General features: G+C 45.4%; 2 protein-coding genes across 4 annotated transcripts in view; both read left to right on the top strand.

Moving 5' to 3' along the window:
- The window catches only part of LOC147009302 (sterile alpha motif domain-containing protein 10-like), a 44,901-nt gene extending 41,428 nt beyond the window's left edge, over positions 1-3,473 (top strand). Inside the window, exon 7 of one of the 2 annotated variants that reach the window (XM_085862176.1) lies at positions 3,450-3,473. The gene's annotated coding sequence lies outside the window, so the exon portion shown is untranslated. The remainder of the gene's footprint in view (positions 1-3,449) is intronic. The other variant, XM_085862175.1, reaches the window with a different exon arrangement.
- A 1,406-nt stretch (positions 3,474-4,879) lies between these two features.
- Positions 4,880-20,000, top strand: part of LOC147009301 (translocating chain-associated membrane protein 1-like 1) — a 42,232-nt gene continuing 27,111 nt past the window's right edge. For both annotated transcript variants that reach the window (XM_085862135.1, XM_085862134.1), the window contains exons 1-3: positions 4,880-5,101; positions 13,504-13,567; positions 16,330-16,445. In XM_085862135.1, the coding sequence (XP_085718261.1) occupies positions 4,982-5,101; positions 13,504-13,567; positions 16,330-16,445 (300 nt within the window). In that variant the 5' untranslated portion in view covers positions 4,880-4,981. The remainder of the gene's footprint in view (positions 5,102-13,503; positions 13,568-16,329; positions 16,446-20,000) is intronic.

Genomic DNA, 20,000 nt, shown 5'->3' with positions numbered 1-20,000 from the left:
AATAGGTTTTGAATGCACGAGTGCGGATAACCGCGGCTCTTTGGCGGATTTCATTCCCATTTGAAAATGCTGTGTGATGCTTGCTCTGAGACTCTCCATCCATGCCATCCTTTATTTTTTTTTTTTGATAGCAAGATCGGTTTATTATCCTTCGGTTCGTTCGGTTTATGTTGTGGTCTGTTCGTCACGAGAGCAAATACATGATGCCAATTAAATAATGACCATTCATAAACGTGGTCATCACCGATGCGTCGTCGTCCGAGAGTACTTGTTCCTGGTCTTGTGAACATCGTCCTGCGTCACCAGCTCTGGGAAAAGGAGTCGAGCCTGCGTCTGGGCCTGCGTTCAACCCGGTGTTCGGAGGTCAGGAGGTTGATGAAAATTATTCCACTTTACATATGTAATATATATAGTTGGCACGTTAAAAGGTGTTGCATCTCCAGTCACAAACGAGTGTTGCTTTGGTTAAGGAAAGGGTTTGACGTCACTATGGAGTTTTCTCAGTTGTCCTGTGAAACGCCTGGGGGCGGACAATCTGCCGCGATGGGGACGAACAAATAGACTGTCAATTTCAAGGTCACCACGAGATCCTCAAATTGCTTAAGCTGCCCGCATCTCCCTCGATTCAAGAGGAATCGAGTGTTTGGTGGAAAGCTGAGTTTCTCAAACTTGTCACCCGTCAAACTTCCCCCCCTCCCCCCCCCCCCCGAGCTGGTCACGCTTGTTAAATATTTGAATGTGAATGGTTTGTCCTGTGATCACCGAGTTTTGCGTCTTTTGTATGTTTATCCGTGACCGTACATGAGCCGCTCGAGCTCTGATGGAACGTTTTTATTTTTACATCGGTCTGAGGCATGTGGAAGAGTTTGTACAAATGGTCAACGTGAATGATGACATTAGGAGATATCAATGTGCTGTTACACATATTGCAAGGACATGATGAAATATCAATGTACTCTTTCATGGATTACAAGGACATGATTAGACAAAGGGCAGACACATGAAGCTTTGGGTTTCCCTCATCAAGAGTCGAGTGTTGGGTCAACCAAATGGGTCAACCTGGATTGTTACGTCCTCGAGCTTCTGTCCATGTGCATGGTCGGTTTTGTGGAATTTGCCGGTGATTGGACGGTCCCCGGTACATCATCCTCGATTGATGACTCGTCATCCCGGCCTGTTTTCGGATGGAAAGACTTTCCCGTGACCGTTGTGTCTTTTGACTGTTGTCCTACTTCCTGTGGCAATATCAATCCGTATGTTTCTGGCTCCACGCTGCTTCACTCCATAATAAATGTCTGCATATGCAAAAAGGTTTTAGAATGTCATGCATTACAACTTTCTGAACACTATGAGACCCGCTCGACAAATTTTTTTCCCATACAGCTGTCGAAGCTCAATGGGGAGGGGGGAGGGGGCAGTTGATTGCCCTATAAAATGGGAGAAATGGAACAACCAGTATGGATATTAGACAAGACAAGACAAGGAGAAGAATGAGAACGGTCTCTGCAGGTATCGTAAAGCTCAGTTGTGGATATTGGGGAAATAAATAAATAAACAAACCTTGATGGGTGGTTATGGGTACAGACTCGATATTGTGGAGGAAAGAGCTTGCAGAGATAGCTCCACAACAAATGAAGGTTTATGGCAATCTTTGAATTGGGAAGGGTGACGAGGTAACGGTTTCTGGGAGAATGTACGTGGCCTTGAGGGGCAGAGAGGGAGGGGGCTGGACGAACAGGACCAACATGGAGTCTGTTGAAGACTGAAAGGTCATGAGCATGTCCTCAATGAGCAAAGAGCAGACCTAGAACTGTCTTGACTAAAATCAGTTTTTTTTAATCTTTCATGGCGTGAACACCGTCTGCAAATCTTCAAGCAGCGAGCGTGAAGGACTTTCCGCTCCTCAGCTTCCCTTCCCCCCCCCCCCATCGAATTGTGAACCTGCGGAATGCCCTCCCCTCGCATGTGGTTTTTCCGCATTTAAAGCTAGATTGGATGCCGTATAGGCCCAGCTCGTCCCAAACATTACTTAGCCTTTCTGTCAATAAAAATGCATCGTTTTTCATGGTTTTTGTCCCTTTTAATAAATTTGGGCTGCGCTGCTCTGCTCTGCTCTTTGGCAACCGAAATCCAAGTATTGTTCTGCCCCGAGTCGATTTTAAAATCCGCACAATAATGCATAAACGTCCCGTGAGAAATTCATCCATGGAAATGATAATCGTCGGCCTAACGGTCCTACAAAGATCAGTATTAATGATGATGACGTCTCCTCTAATCTGATGGTAAAGTTGTGACTACAGTACTACTACAGGAACGCCAATTGCTCCCATCTTGTGTTGTTGGCTGGGTTACGTTTTTGGCACGAGTTTTTCATGAATTGGTTGGGCCTGGTGTTCAACCCAAGCTGACTTGAGTAAAAGTTTGTAATTTGTAAACTCGCCTCGCAAATGACGCCATGAGATGTTTAACATCCTCTACTAGAACGGCACTCGGAAGAGCGCATTCCTCTGCCAGGCTGAACAATTTACCTTTTGTATCTCACTCATAGGGTGGATCCGGATCTTCACCAACATCGAATCAGCTTGTTCTTGTCACCTAACCAATCCCTCCACCGAGTTTTATCCGAATCCGTCCATGACCTTTTGAGCTATCGTTTTTGGCTCGATCTTTCAACGGTGAAAAATCTCGTGTCTGGATTCTAATCTTTACGAAAATCGAACCAATTTGTCCTCGTCACGCACCCAACCTGTCCACCAAGTTTAATCCGAATCCGTGCACAACTTTTTGAGATATCCTGCTCACAGACAGGTAGGAGTGAATGCGGAACCTCCGTCCACCTTCGGTAGTAGAGGCAAAATATAATGCTAGCAGACAGGACACCCATGCTCATGTCTACTTTTTGAGGCCCTGCCTGCGAAGCACCAATTTCAGTTTATCGTCAAGGTTGTGAATCGAACACAAATGAGATGGTGCAAAGGTATGTCTGCTACCTGTGCACTCGACCGTCGTACTCCGATATGTCACACGAGTAAATTTATCTATTGTAGTTGCGAGGGTTCGACCGCTTGGCTTCTTGTTTTTGGAATGCAGCGAGTGGGTCATTTGCAACATCAGGGCAGTGCACATCCCTGAGTTGGTCATCTGTATCACCTGGGCTGTGCTTTGTGGTTACCTCCTATTTGTGACACGGCATTATTAAATTGCGGTAATAGTACAATGTGTGTTGTGCTTTGTGGTGGGGAACGGGGATGTTGTTGTTGGGGAGTGGTGGGTACGGGGTCAATGGAGAGCCAGCCTTTCGTATTTGCTTGGTGGCTCCTTACCCAGCTGCAAAACATGGTTGTTGTTTTTTTTTTTTTCAAATGTCAGGCTGACTCTCCTCGTTATGAGTCAAGAATGTGTTGAAAGAGGTGAATTGATGGTTTCAGTTAAATTTGCTGTCGCTACAGGAGTAATAGATGAAGGTGTTGATGTGGTTGCACGCAAGATCGGCCTCCTCCTGTGCCTCGATTCGTTTTCATCATGAAGTTTGTAATAGATGAAGACGAGGTTCGTCGGTCAAGGTGAGGGCTTTGTGTTACAAGCAACATTTGTCCATTTTTGATTTTGATGATTGGGTTCAATTTTCCAAAGCTTTAGTCTTTCACATCACCTGGAAAAAAACCCAAAACCAGCTATTTATTATAAAGAGATGTTAATGATTAAAATGTGTCCATTAATTAAGTGTCACTCCATATTATCTCATGGCCAACCTTGGAGCATGTCAAACATGGGAGGGGGTGAGGGAGGGAGGTTGGATCTGGGGATGGTAATAGATACAGGAGGTAAGCAGACAGGACAATGCAAGGCATCTATAGGTGAAGCAAATAAGGTTTTATGTTGTATTCGGAGGGGGATCATTTATAAATCAAAAGAGGTGGTGCTAACATTGTACAGGAATTTAGTGAGGGCCGCATCTAGAATATTGTGTGAGATTTGGTCACAAACAACTCAGGAAGGACATCGATGCCATAGAGAGGGGTTCAGCGCAGGGTTACCAGATTGATTCCGGGCCGAGCTAGACTGGCCTTATGAGGAGACGGGACTTTATACACTCGAAAGGAGGCGGTTACGAGGAGATATGATGGAGATGTTTAAGATAATGGAAGGTAGAGGTAAAATAAGTGAAGATGAATTAATTCAACAGAGTAGACGGTGATAGGACCAGGGGTCATAAAGCTGAGGGTAAATAAGGGGAGAGTTAAGACGGTAGTGAGGCAGGGGATTTTCACTCAGACAGTAGTTAATGCATGGAATGGACTCCCTGGAAAGGTAGTGACAGCAGAGACAGGAGATAAGTTTAAATTAGAATTAGATAGGTACCTGGAAGTTATGAAGGTAGGGGGGTACCGGGATGTTGGCAGGATTTTTTGGGGTAGTTTTGAGCATTGATGGGGGGGATTGTGTGCAATTTCTGGAGACTATTCCCTCGTTAAGTTGCTGGAATCGTTTAATCCGATGTTGTTGTAAGTGCAGTCATGATCATGATGGGTCGAATAGCTGCCTCCTCCGTCGAATGACGTCGTTCCTCTTCAAGCGTGGATACAAACAGACATGTTGGGCCGAATGGCCTTTTGTATCTTTAGTTCATAGTTTTTACACGTCATTAAAAAATAAAATTACCTCGACAACAAAAAAAAAGAAAGAAGTAACGGGTTTATTGTTCAAATTTGGAAGGAACGTTCTGAACCCCGTTTTGAACTTACCCACGTGACGTGCGTGGTCTCCGATTGGTCGGAAAGCGCCACGACGCTCGGCGAGTCTGCGAACGAAAGCCACGTCTGCGTTGCGGCGGCTATTGCGCTTCTGCGCATGCGCGCGTTGGTAAGTAAGGACAGCAAACGGTATCGAGGGAAAGGGGAGGGGGGCTGAATGTTTGTCGCGCATGCGCAGTGCCCTCGTACGGTAAACGTGTGACCGTCGTTACGGTGCAGTTCGCGTGATGGGGTTAAAAAAGAAAAGTAAAAATCCACCCGTGTTCAGCCACGAGTACCTCATCCAGAACCACGCCGACGTGTTCTCCTCGCTCGCCCTGCTCATCGCTGTGGGACTCATGTTTCGCGTGAGTTCGAGCCCGGCCGCTCGTCGGGGGTGGCGTTCGCGGGTACCCCCACCGAGCGGTTAGGAAAGTCCGTAGGCCTTGCGGCGCTGTTCTCCCGGACCCGTTTGGGTGTTTTGAGCACCTGTTCGAGGCGGGCTTGCTTGTCTCCCTATTCGGGTTGGTTGTGATGTCTGAACGTGTGGTTTGATTATAATTACTCTCCCGACTCAGAGCCAGCTGGCGCCCTGACGTCTCCCCCAGCGATGCAACTTAACGTCTGAAGTTTCGACTCGACTACTCGACTCCTCGACTCGACTCCTCGACTCGACTCCTCGACTCGACTCCTCGACTCGACTCCTCGACTCGACTCCTCGACTCGACTCCTCGACTCGACTCCTCGACTCGACTCCTCGACTCGACTCCTCGACTCGACTCGACTAACGTTTCACCTTTCTCGTCTTTCATTGAAAACTTCCCTGCAAGCTGTTTTAACGACGTCATCTCGCAGTGCGGGGATGTGATGTGGCACAGGCGTCGTGGACCCCGGTGTCCTCCTGTGGTCGGGTTGTATACGTATGAATGACATGCTGTTTAACACCGCATAACGTACATTATAACCTCGTTAGTTACTGCTTAATAAGTTACTGGATCATTGGAGTCGTTTAAAAAAAAAAATCATGTGGGTTTTGTTTAGTATCGCTTCAATCCCACACGCGTTCGGACTCGTCTATTTATTACGTATGCACAGGCCCGTGCGAGAGTAAGTGGAACAGAGTGAGAGAAAGGGGGCGCGGTGCAGAGTTAAGGAGGAAAGGACCTTTGTTGGTGGAGGGTAGTCAGGGTAGGGGCTGAAGTGAAATGGGCACGGACAAGGTTGTGGTTGAGTGTAAAATGTGGAGAGAGAAAAGTTTCAAGGAGAGTGGATATCGTGGGAGGAGGGAGGGTGTCGGTCTGGAGGAGTGTAAAAGATAGAGAATGAGAGGGGGCTAAGGGAGAGTGGAAAGGTCTGTCTGGAGGAGTGCAAAAGGGAGAGTGGAAGGGTGTCTGTCTGGAGGAGTGCAAAAGGGAGAGTGCAAGGGTTGTCGGTCTGGAGGAGCGTAAAAGAGAGCGAGAGGAGGTTGAGGGAGAGTGGGAGGGTGTCGGTCTGGAGGAGTGTAAAAGTGCGAGAGGAGGTTAAGGGAGAGTGAGAGGGTGTTGGTCTGGAGCAGCGTAAAAGAGTGCGAGAGGAGGTTAAGGGAGTGTGAGAGGGTGTCGGTCTGGAGGAGCATAAGAGTGTGAGAGGGTGTGGGTCTGGAGGAGTGTAAAAGAGTGCGAGAGGAGGTTAAGGGAGAGTGAGAGGGTGTCGGTCTGGAGGAGCGTAAAAGAGTGCGAGAGGAGGTTAAGGGAGAGTTAGAGGGTGTCGGTCTGGTGTCGTGTAAAAGAGTGCAAGAGGAGGTTAAGGGAGAGTGACAGGGTATTGGTCTGGAGGAGTGTAAAAGATGGAGAGCGAGAGGAGGTTAAGGTAGAGGGGTGGATAGGAGGTTAGTAGTTCAGGGAAGATTGGGGGAAGGGGGAGGGGTAAAGGGAAATAATTAAATATATTTGTTTTATATCACCTTGGTGACCCCACCATTGATCAAGTCGTGGTTCGGTGACAGAAGACGATGAGGATCACCATCTTGGACATTTGTCGAGTTATTTATTTCCCTCGCCAAAGGTGAGGGAATTGCATTTGAGTCTGTTTGTCCACACAGAACTTTCGTGTTTTTCTCCACAACCGCTCGTCTGATTGACACAAAATTTTCACCCTTGGTGCGACTACTCGTGTGGAATGTTTTAATGATAATTATGATGTCATCGGTCACGTGGTGTGGCAGCCATATTGGAAAAACAAAAATATTGGACCTCTATATCTGAAACCGCACCAAGGAAAAAATTGAAACTTGGCACATATCAAGTACTCCTCATGGGGAATGAGTGTGATTTTTTTTTTTTTATGACGTCATAATTGTTTTTGTAGAACGCTACATCCTATCAGTATGAAAATTTTTGAGGGTCATCGAGGGATAAAATGGTACACATGAAAAAAATTGATGATGCCATCGGTCACATGATTTGGCAGCCATGTTGTTTAAAAAAATTAATAACCTTCAAAAATCTTCTCTCAACTGGCTGAACAGATCGAGGTGAAACTTTACACGTATGACTGACCGCCAATCCATGAGGAACAAAATGTTCACACATATGATGTCATAGGTCACATGGTTTGGTAGCCATATTGGATTTACCCTAAAACCTACAAAAATACATCACTCAAAAGAAGTTCTGTTCGGGTCTGTAATCTCTGATTTCTCTTTTTCTTGTTAACCTCTGCCATCGAAGATGGATGGAGGTTACTCTTTTCACCCCATCCTGTTTGTTTGTTTGTTTGTGAACAGTATTACGGATTTCGACGAAACTTGGTGGGGGGGGGTTCGGTCTGGTCCAAATATCATGCCATAAGATTTTGGATTTGGTCCAAAATCCAATATAGCTGCAATGGCGGCCAATTTGAAAAAATATTTGAATTTTTTTTTTTTGCATTTCTACATGTTTTAAGTGATTTCCAACCCCCCCCCCAAAAAAAATTGTTCGAGAAAAAAAAAATTGCTAATTTTTTTTCAACAAAATTTCGAATTTTTTTTTTGCATTTCTAATGTTATAAGTGATTTCCAACAAAAAAAATGCTAAAATTATAATTGCGGCTGATTTTGGAACTTCAGGTGGATAAACCCACGTAAAATCAATTTCTGTCTCAAGGAATCTAGTTATGACGAATGCATTGAGTATGTAAAAGGGAAAGTTGCAAACTATAACTCTGTGAGCACTGTTGACGTCAAATAGAATGAATAGGATATCAGGTTCACTTGAGTGACCTAGCAGTATTGGTGGCGGAGGTTTTGCACTCTACCGAGTGCTCCCCCTCTAGTTTCATTTGTATTTTTATGATCGGGTATGCCGGGATCCTTGTTCACACCAATTGGGACCGTTACGTGATCAGCACGGGTACTGGCGAGCATGTACACCACTTGCACTAACATCCCGAAAGGAAGAACACTTGTGCTGCTCCTGATGTGGGGAACACCAAACTTTATGTCACAAGATGTTTTTTGCAAGGGATTGTGGGATGTTTGCGGCGGGAGCAGTTTATTACCTCCGTCACCGAAGGTGGATGAAGCTTCTGATCTTTCGGCATGTTCTGCAGAGTGCTTGGGATTGAGGCGAAGTGATGGCATAAACAGACACTTCCTCTTGCTTTTTATCCTGGAGTCGTCAGCTCGGGAAACCGAGCGCGTGTTATCATTACCATGACTGCTGGCCACTCATCTGACCTTGGAAATGACCATGGAGCACTCACTGTTCATGTCGGTTCCGGTTACTCAATGGATAGGCAGAGACTGCACACACTTAGTCTGTGTGATTTCATTCTTGACTGAGCTCACCCAGACCCTGTTCTTCTTGTATTTGGTGGCGACTGATACACATGTAGTCCCCCTCCATTATTCCCTTCTACCTTTCCCATTTCCTTTTCCTCTCTTTGTCTACCGCTCACCTTTCCACCACTGTTACCTATTGTTTGTGGATACGGCGCAGACATGATGGGCCAAGTGACCGAGGTTCCTTGCGTGTTCCTTGTGAACAGCCAGACCGACCTCCATGTCTTCGTGACCTCTCGAGTAAGGAGAGCAAGCATTTGTGGCGGCGTGCAATTTCGAGTAGTGTTATCGATCTCAAAGGCGTGTGCTTTCTCGATTCATAGAGACGTCCACTGCCTAAAATGTGCATTTGCGGAGGTGAACCGCGTGCATGCATGCATCCGCATGTGTATGGTGCCTGACCTTGCCAACAAAAAAAACCTATCAAAGTGCCTCTGCCACTGACCTGTAAGGATGGCTGCCGTTCTTGCACTTGATTGAAGGCCCTTGTCAGAAAGCCATATTTTGCTGTTTGTCTTGTGGCAAAAGAGCGGCAGGGTTTCACATCGGAGTCGGCCTGTTCGATTACGTTCCCCCAACGGAGCACATAACTTACGATGCTAACATTTTGCGTTTTTATCCAATGTGTACTACACCGGCGATGTATACATTGTCTGTGAATGTCCTTTTGCGCACACGTCTCTCGATCTCTTTGTCCTGCGTGCGTTACCTGTACCAGGTCCTCCTTGAGTTTTTGGTGCCGGAGGAAGAAAGAAAACAAAGACATTTTCTTTGTAAACCTCATTTGGAAGATGCTTCTGGATATTCCATTTTTAATGGAGGTGTTTTTTGATACATTACAATCCTGATGATTCTGATGAACCACACTCCGTTACAAAGCATTGGTGCTGCCGAAGCAGTTTCTTGACGAGGGTTGCACTGGCGGGTTTGCCATTGCCCTCCCAGCAGGATTTAATCGGGCTGGAATTTGTAATCTGCTCACGGTGTCGGCGATAGCTCGCCGACACTTCACGAAGGACACCGTGGGATCTTTAACGTCCACCGACTAATGCTGGCAGACGGGATACCAATCTATTGTCCATCTGACGGACGGCACACGCACTGATGAAGCGTCCTGCCTGTGAAACAACCGGATGGCATTTTATAGCTGGGTTGGGATTCATACCCAGGCTCGATAGCTTGGAAGTGAACGTCCATACCTCTGGGCCATCGTCCCAACCGATAATAATAATAATCGTTCTATTTGGAGGAACTTGTGTTATCTTTTCCTTTGAAAACAGAAATCTCTGCTCCTGGAGTAACTAAACGATGGAGGGCATCAGGTTCACAGATGGGGCCAGGGATAAAGGGGGGTGGGGAAGAAGGCAGTGGGAATTTGTTATAACAGTTATTTTCTGGTGTTTCCTCCTTGATAGATATGTGCGCGTAATAAATCTGAATTGTTATTATCATTACGTCTGCAGTGTCTTGGCAACAATACGCCATTGGGCAAATCCATTGTTGTATCACTTCAGACTCGCTGCATTTACGGAACACTCGGCACCCATCTTCTCAATCTGTCTCCTCATCCATCGTTATCAGACGTGCCTTTTAATATTGACAACCAACGTATAGCAACTGACTTTGTAATTCTACATTCAAGATAGTGGGGTGGCTTAGCCCAAATATTCAAAAGAATTGTGCATTTTGTGATGCAAGCACCAAATTTGGCAGAAATGTACATTAATATGTTGCGAACATTTTCAGATATTGGGCCACTTGAAATTATCTCTTCATGTCCGCCATATTGGATTTCAAAATGGCCGCCACTTGAAATCTACATTTGCTATTATCTCTGGACGTAATGCAGCTATTGACTTGATTCTGGTATCTAAATGTATGTTTTTGGGGGCAAGGAATCCAATGGTACCATTTTCAACTTAATATTATCTATCACAGTCTGTTATATAATTTTATTTGGAAATTATCGAGGCAAATATTGGATTCAACACAATACTTTGAAAAGAATGTCTTAGTTCTGTAAATATAAAAAAAAACTATACTAAATCACTAGTAACAACTCAGACAAGCTCATATATATATATATATATATATATATATATATATATATATATATATATATATATATATATATATATATATATATATATATATATATATATATATATATATATATATATATATATATATATATATATATATATATATACTGACAGTCTAAAATATAAATTCATATCCCATTAGGAAACAGTGACCCATTCATTTGTGTTTTTCATATGCATATTTTATGTAGCATTACATTCATATTGTCCATAAATACCAAACATGCATAATCCCCTTTTCCTAGACCCTTTAAGCCATCTTTTGCATCAAAGACCTTTGAAGAGTATGCACAACAGATCTTCATCCCATATATGTCCACGAAGCTGCAAACAGTGTCACGCCTGGATCTGGTCTGGGATACTTACCTTGCTGATTCACTGAAAGGGAGTACACGTGCAAAGCGGGGACAAGGTGTGCGGAGACGTGTGGCTGCTGCAGCCATACCAGGAAACTGGCAGAGCTTCCTTCGAGTGGACAGCAACAAGACCGAGCTGTTCAGGTTCCTCTCAGCAGCTCTCATGGAATGGTTTGACCAGGAGGACAAGCAACTCGTCATTACTGATGGAGAGGCAGTGCTCAGCAAGCCACTACTGCCAGATCTGACCTCACTCGCCCCATCTAACCATGAAGAAGCTGACAGTTGGATGTTGCTGCATGCATCTCACGCAGTCCAGCATGGACACCATTCAATACTCATCCGGACTGTAGACACCGATGTTGTGGTGCTGGCAGTGTCCCTGGCACAGGAGTTGCAACCAGAAGACAAACTGTGGCTGGCATTCAGAACAGGCCAGAGTTTCCGATACCTTGCAGCACACGAAATAGCAGCTGGATTGGGACGAGAGAAGGCTCGTGCACTGCCAATGTTCCACGCTCTAACTGGATGCGACACTGTGTCTAGTTTTCATAGACATGGCAAGAAGACTGCGTGGGCAGTCTGGACGGTACTGCCAGAACTCACTGAGGCTGCTGCTGCTGTCCTCTGCACCTCGTGACATACCAGACGATGCAATGCGCATCATCGAAAGGTTCGTGATCCTGTTGTATGATCGAACCAGCAAATGCACAGACATTGACAAGGCCAGGAGGAAACTCTTCGCAAGGAAGAACAATGTGCAGCTCATCCCTCCAAAGAAGGCAGCTCTGGAGGAAGATGTCAAGAGGGCAGTGTATCAAGGTGGACATGTGTGGGGTCAGATACTGCTGCCAGCACCAGAGCTCCCTCCACCAACCAACTGGGGTTGGTCAAGGACTGGAGAAGGACAGTACACACCTTACTGGACCAGGCTAACTGAGGCAGCTCACAGCTGCATTGAGCTGGTTTCTTGCAAGTGCAAGAAAGGGTGTGTGAGGCGCTGCAAGTGCATAAAGGCTGCCCTTCAGTGCACAGCCCTCTGTGTGTGAAGGGGACTGCACATGACGATGAGTCAACAACATACATGTACTTGTGGCAATGCTGAACTTGTTAACATGACACTGTTTATGTACACGTATCTTCAGTACCAGTATATACCTAGCCTCAGATACCAGTACACCTTGCCTCAAATACTAGACCATGTAGCATGTCAGTATTGTACCTAAGACATTTACAGAACTAAGACATTCTTTTCAAAGTATTGTGTTGAATCCAATATTTGCCTCGATAATTTCCAAATAAAATTTTATATAACAGACTGTGATAGATAATATTAAGTTGAAAATGGTACCATTGGATTCCTTGCCCCCAAAAACATACATTTAAATACCAGAATCAAGTCAATAGCTGCATTACGTCCAGAGATAATAGCAAATGTAGATTTCAAGTGGTGGCCATTTTGAAATCCAATATGGCGGATGTAAAGAGAGAATTTCAAGTGGCCCAATATCTGAAAATGTTCGCAACATATTAATGTACATTTGTGCCAAATTTGGTGCTTGTATCACAAAATGCACAACAGGTTTGCTATGCTGCTACACTAAGAGGGAGAGCGAACGGTCCGCATAGGAAGTTCAGGTTGCTGCTGATGGATGAAAACTATGATAACGACGATTGCTTAACCCCACTTTGGCTGCTTTCGAGATAATCTGGTGGAAATGTACAAGTTGGGTTCGCTATGGAACTGCTGACTCGCTACTTACTCCTTTAATGGCTCAAGTCATCCCCACCTTATTGTGGGGTCGTTTGGGTGGGAGGGGAAGTCTTTGGTGCATGTCTTTAACGAACCATTTTGCCAACCATGATGTTTGATCAGAGTTGATGTTGGAAGAAACTTGTGATTCGTTCAAAGTTGCCGGTGATAACTCTCCTCTCCATGGAAGACACGGCAGGGTCTTTAACGTCCACCGGCTACCGAAGACACCCAGCTTAACGTCTGTCCGAAGGACAACAGACGTTCTGATCCGACATCTGGCCTGCTAAGTATCAGTCTGACCGTTTATAGTCGGGTTGGGAATCAGTCAAACTGGACAGCCGAAGGGTGAACATGTCACCTCTGCTTCATCATGTCGGCTCTCTGAACATCTGATTATCTGACCGATTTCAATGTGATTTTTATCATTTATTTCTTGTGTGCATGAAAATGTCTGAAAGGATTGTGATTGGTTGACATGAACATGGTGTGTGTATCATTATTAATGAACTAGCAAATACCATCAGTCAGGGGAGGGGGCCTTTGGCAGTCTATCGACTTCTTTCGATTTTGTGCTCTGTGCTTTTGGTATGATGCTAAACGGAAGAAGCCATTGCATTCCAGCACGGTATTCTCCCGTATTCCCAATGGACACTCGCTTGATAACGCACACTTGTAAGTCGGTAAATGTTTTATTCCCACCGATCTCTAATGGATTAACTCACCTCTCCCACTATACTATCTTCTGTCTTCCCAGGCCACTTCTGCGATATCAGCCATGTTTGTGGCCTTGCAGTACAACATCACCGTGGCAGATGAAAGTAAGCTTTTGGAAGGTTTCTTTTCCTCCTGGTGATGTCTTTCCTCAACTTCCCCAATTATTGGTGCCCTGTCAAAGTTTGCATTTTTATAATGTTAATTACAAAATATCTGTTCATGAATCCCCCCCCTCCCCCCTTCTTCACCACACCATTCCCACCCCAAATAACATTGTGACTACACAATGCTACATGGTTTATTTGAGTAAATGACTGTTTCTTTTTATCTATTGTGCCACAAAATTGATGGAACACTCTCCTTATAGGTTTTTGTAATGTTATAGGCCCTTATTTGGAATAGTGTTGTATAATTTGTCGTAAATTGCCATTCAATGTGCGGCTGTCTTCCAAAATGTCGATCGGCTTTGGGTCATTGGGCTGCTGGAGAGCAACTCTGCTCGCTGTGGTTCCATGATTAATTATATAATTTCATAATAATCCTCAAACTGCACATACATGTGCTCATAATCGTTAAATGTGCGATTTTTCAGTATTCATGCCGCTAAGGTGTGTGTTGTGTTGTGCTGAATACAAGACCGCCAGAGAATATACTTCCTAAGATGCAGAGCGGCTGTGAAACTGCGAATGTGCAGACAAATCTGCCACGATGCGGTCACGTTTTATCAAATTTAACTGCGTGGCTCTTTCAGCACATGTGTTCGGCTTAACGGGGAAGGAGGTGGGGTTGGTTACACTGGAGGTCAAGATCATGGCTCAAAAAACACAACTCATTTTAAAAGCAACACAGGTTAAACTCAAAAGAGCAATCAGAGATTGCAGACCCTCGCCAGAACTTGTTGTTTTGTGTACTTGTGTGTTACGTAATTAATTAGAGACATAACTAGAACTGCCACTTTATAACTGCTGGCAGTGATGACCGGATGCGAAGACGTCCCGCTTTGATGCTACCCCACTTTGATTGGACACCTGACCCTGACCCATGACTTTTTAAAAATTATTAAATTATTATTTATCATTCAATTGGATTAAAAGAAATTCATTTAAAATCATATGGAAGAGCAAATAGTTACAGTACTGCATTGGAGTAATCAGAAGGAACCCAAAGAAGGAAAAAGCAAAGATGACATCATCAGGAGGAACCTGGATATGATTCACATTTCAGCTGCTACTCCTCTACTCTGAAACCCAACCAGGCACAGCCAAGTGAGCCTCATTCAAAAAAAAAAAAAAATCAAAACGAACCCATATGAAATAATTAAATACTTATTGCTGCCAGGCCACATGTCTGATGAAGTTGAAATTTAAAACATGTATTCCCCATCACTACTCGATCATAATTGTGAAGTTTCACCTCGATTGATTAAGCAGTTCCAGAGAAAACATTACTTAATATTTTCTTTAATCCAATATGGCTGCCAAACCATGTGACCTCAGTTATTCCTGAACAAACTTGTACACAAATGGCTTGGGGAACATTTGTGTGAAGTCTTTCCTTTGATCTGTCCAGCCGTTCTGGAGAAGTAGATTTTAAAAATAAGTTTTAGGGTAAATCCAATATGGCTGCCAAACCATGTGACCTAGACATCATATGTGTGAACCTTTTGTTCCTCATGGATAGTTGGTCATACGTGTAAAGTTTCTCCTTCGGCGAGGGTAACTAGAGCAAAGTCGATGGCGCAGCATCGCAAGTACCAATCCTCATGCTTCCCACCGAAAGCAACGTTGAAAGATGGCGATAATTTCCACCAGGAATGACCCATTATCAAAAATTCCCATTTTGTTCCCTGTGACCTTAAGTCACCCCCTTCCTCCCCACCCACGTGCATGAACCGGGGTTCAACCCCCCCCCCCAAAAAAAAAATCGTTAAATATTTCATGCGTCCCTCAATGTCGATTGCATATACTGTACAACTTTTCATTTACAAAAAAAAAAAAATCTTAAAATGTGCCCGTCATTGCATTCCTGGTATTCGATCTTATGACCCTGCCCCAGGGGCGGGGCAAAAAAAAGATACTGCTCTTTCACCTTCGTGCCATGTAGTGATCATAACTACCAAGTTTGATGGATTCCTGCACAACCGTTTCGGAGGAGATAGCGTGACGGACGGACGGACGGAGCCAATTGCAGTGCAAGGTTATAAGCAGTACACACTGTCCAGTGCAAGGTAGCACATGTAGCTACGCCATGTTTTTATAACCCATGCTCAAGGCCTGACATCGCACACGCATGCCGTCCATGTTGAGGTGTGATGAAAGGCCAACAGGGGTGATTTAATTTAATATGAAACACATGGGAGAAAGAGTGAGGCACAAAAATGCAGGATGACAGGGAATTGAACTAAACAGACTATTCTCGTCGATGCTCATTGGGGTTAACGAATGCTTACGGTGACGCTCATTGGGAAATAACGAATGAATAATTATTTTTGATTGTATCAATATGCTGTTTGTCATCCTTGGTTTGTTTTGTATGAATGCTTGACCGGTTGCCAGAGGCAACAATACAATCTGTCTCTTTTTGTGGCCCAAAAATTGCTTGTTTATTGATGGCCGTCTGACTACAGTAGGCTTGTTATTGAGCTTCGCTGAATTGCTGTGAAAGTATTTTGAAACATGAGGCAAAGGGCTCAGAAGTGACTTCTTGACGTTGTTGTTTTCTTTTTTTTTTGATGGGAATTGATCTGTTGATTCATGGTTAGAGTTCTGGTTGGTTAGAGTGATTTTCCTCGTGTGTTTAGAAATTTTGGGTTCGTTTTTGTTTTTATTCAATTTTACTTCCATGATTTTTATTGGACGTTTTGCAGGTGGAGTGGAGAAGATCGTTGGTTATGGTTTGGGCCCCAAGGATTCAGCCACAGTGGTGTTCTACAGTTTGCTGGTGGTGGTGGTTCATGCCATTCTGCAGGAGTATGGTTTCGATGTGAGTAGGGCAAGGCCACACGACTCGAGGCGGTGTTGGGGCCATGCAATTTACATGGGGCCCCGAGGCAAAGAGGGCTCCCCACTTAACCGATGGTGGAACACAATCTTTTGAGGGTGGTCGTCGTGGTGGTGGTGTTGGTCGTGGGGGAGTCTCACTTTCCTGACAAAACCCATCGATTTGTGAGTGGTGTTAAACACACTGCAAAATGAACGAACATTCCAACTCAAGGGGGAAAAAATAAAATAAAGTCATGTGATCAATTGGGGGGGTGAGAGGGGGGGAGTTTCCCGTTGTTGTTTAACTCGACTAAACTATTACAAAATTATGCAGTGAAGTTGGTCAAGAAAGCATGTCAACTGCAATAATATCTCCGTTTCATGTATACAAATGCAACAAGAATGACAAAAAACAATCTGGAAAATGCCTAATGTTAATAGAAATCTATATTGCTGAGCAAATACACACTAGGATTCATTGTACGATCCACAAAACAGCCCCATTAGTAAATGGACTAACCCACGTGCGCCGCTGTTTTTTTAATTGTTGTTTTTTAACCGGAAGTGTGTTGAGCAACTGAAGATTCTTCATTCGTATGCAGCGCAAGGCTATGGGGTAGCATCATTCGCTGGATCAGGAATTTGGAATTTGTTCATGGTGCTTTTGATAGTTTGCCTGCTCTTTATGAAGGACACCATGGGATCTTTAACGTCCACCAATGAATGCTGGCAGATGGGATTCCCATTTAAACATCCATCCAGGGATGTTTATCCAAGGATATATATATATATATATTATTGGGGGTCGGTGGTGAGAACGGCCACTCGGTGGGGGAAATTACGTCGCCTCCCACCGGACTCCCCGGAATTGTAGGCCGTCGCTCTGGATAATTCCACGAGCCGGCGGGTCGCTTAACCGACCGTGGTCACCAATATCTCAACCACTTAGCGTAGGGTCTTTTTGTCTAGAACCAATTTACCGAATTAACTTCGATTTCGACTACCGGGATTCCACGCCCTCGGCACGTCTTGCCCGAACCGGATCACTCTACCGATTGTCGGCTCGGATGCAGTCGAGCGGGCCTGCCAAAAACGTACCGGCTGGAATGTACGGATTATCGTGTATAAAAACCCGGCCAAAACTCAGATCCGAACCATGCTGGACCAATGCAAGAAAGGACAGAAACGAACTGGGAACATTTCTAATAATGGTAATTTATTTACAATTAGCAGGATACAGAGCAAGACTTATCGTGGAAATACAAGGCAGGCAAAATTTACAAGGATTCAAGCACTTACACATTTTCTACTTACAAGATGGGCCCACACACTCAGACACACACACAGATATTTTATTGAAGAGAAGACTCCCGCAGCAGAGAAGGAGAGACGAGCTGGGGGTCGCAGTTTGGCGGGGTACCTGCACGCTGGAGGTAGGGGGTGCTCCGTGGTACAGCACCTGTCAATGGTGGTGCGGCTCGGCCCACAGTCACGCGTGGGGCTCGTGCCCGTGGAGGAACCCGCGTGGAGCAGTCGGGGTCCACGGGCGGAGATCAGGGTCGCGGACGGGACCCACGAAGGCTCCACGAACGCCAGCAAAAGGACCAGCCAACTCCACGAAGGAACCACAAACCACCAACAACATGACACGACGCACCCAACCAACGTGCTCCTTTTTTTTCTCCAATCCCCTCAGACGCGCTCCTCTCTTCTCCCCTCTCTTCAGAACGAACGAAAGGCAACAACAGAGCCTCCGTCCGGGTCGGGGCTTGATGAAGCACATGTCACTGTCCGCCTTGATTGGACAGGGTTCCCACCTTTTCTGGGCGGGATTTCGGCCATACCCAGAGAAAGCCGCCACCCCTCCACGCGTGTTTGAGCAAGGTGGACGGTGGGGCAAGTACCTCGACCATCGTCGGAATTCCGCCTCGGGCAATGTTGCGCCCGCGAACCGAGGGCTGCAAGCGCGATGGTACCATTGGATGTTTCGTTGGAGGATATGTGGTTTGTTGGATGTTCGTTGGATGTAAAGATTTAATAACCTACCTAAAAGGACATCGCAGCGCACACCTTTGATTTTACCACTACACAAAAGGAAGGGACCTATGTCACATGTACTTAATGGCACAACTAACTTTTGGGACCTGTATGTTGAATGCACGTTTTTCAGATCTGTCACAATATATATATATATATATATATATATATATATATATATATATATATATATATATATATATATATATATATATATATATATATATATATACACACACATCTTCTTCTTCTTCTTTCGGCTGCTCCCGTTAGGGGTCGCCACAGCGGATCATCCGTATGATCCGCATTGTGATTTGGCACATGTTTTACGCCGGATGCCCTTCCTGACGCAACCCTGGTCGCCTCTTACGACACAGGGATATGGTACACCTATTTTAACCGGGGTATACACCCGCCCAGTATACTGATACTCATTTCGCCGACCTCGGAAGGATGACAGGTTGAGTCAACCCCCTGGTGTATTAATTCAGTGGCCCAACGGCGCTTGAACTCAGGACCTTTTAGATCCCAAGCCGCTGCCCTAACCACTGCGCCAACACCAGGCTGTATATATATATATATATATATATATATATATATATATATATATATTGTTGCGGTTTTCGCGCCCGCCGGCGTGCGACGGCCACGTAACTCGAATCGCGGCACGTCGCCCACCGGACGGACAATCCAGTCGTGACCCTCTCGGACTAACGCCGGGAACCAGTCACGGGTGGACCTTTCGGTCTCACCGCGATCGAGCCAATCAGCCCCCGCGTGGGATAGGGTTGCTCGCCAAATTCGAACTACCTAAGTACCCACGCGGAGGGTAGACCGGGCGATCGCACCTCGCCGCAGGTCGACTTCGGACACTGGCCACTTAAGCGACCCGTTCCGTACTATCAGAATAACCGAGCGGTGTTATCGTCGACCTCGACGGTTCGATTAATTATCCGGCGTATTCAGCCCACTACCAACCCTTTACGTGAAGCAAGATGGGGATTCAATGGAGGAAAAGATGAAGCGAAGCGGGAAACAGTTCAACAATAAAGCACATTTATTCGCGGCACACGGGAAGCACACAAATACAATTCCACCAAAAGCACACAAAAAAAAGAAAACACAATTCCATTTACACAAAAAGCAAATATAAAAGTGAAAACACAGTGCAGAGCTAATACCGACTACCGAGCACACGGCAACACTTATACAATTCTACTTCACAGACGGCGCCGACAACACATACCCAAAACCAAGGAAAAGAAATACCCTCAAGAATGAGGCGGCCTGAGGCCGAGACCGGGTCGGGCCTACCCGTCTGGTGATGAGACGCGGAGCGGCGATGGCGCTTCTCTCCGCGGGCCTCGCGGACAGTGTCAGGCAGGGGGGTGGGAAAAGGGGCCCCCTTGGTCGCACTATCTCAGCGCGGGGGGAAACAGGAGGGGGTTGCTGATGCTCGGGGTATAGAGGATCTTTATTATCCCTGGTGTGCGTCTCCACCTCGGCCAGGTCGCGCTGC

This window comes from Eptatretus burgeri, chromosome 17 (genome assembly GCF_056783735.1).
Source record: "Eptatretus burgeri isolate ZD-2024b chromosome 17, Ebu_testis_v1, whole genome shotgun sequence".
In the NCBI taxonomy this organism is placed as follows: domain Eukaryota; kingdom Metazoa; phylum Chordata; class Myxini; order Myxiniformes; family Myxinidae; genus Eptatretus; species Eptatretus burgeri.
This window is presented reverse-complemented; position numbering and strand designations above follow the sequence as displayed.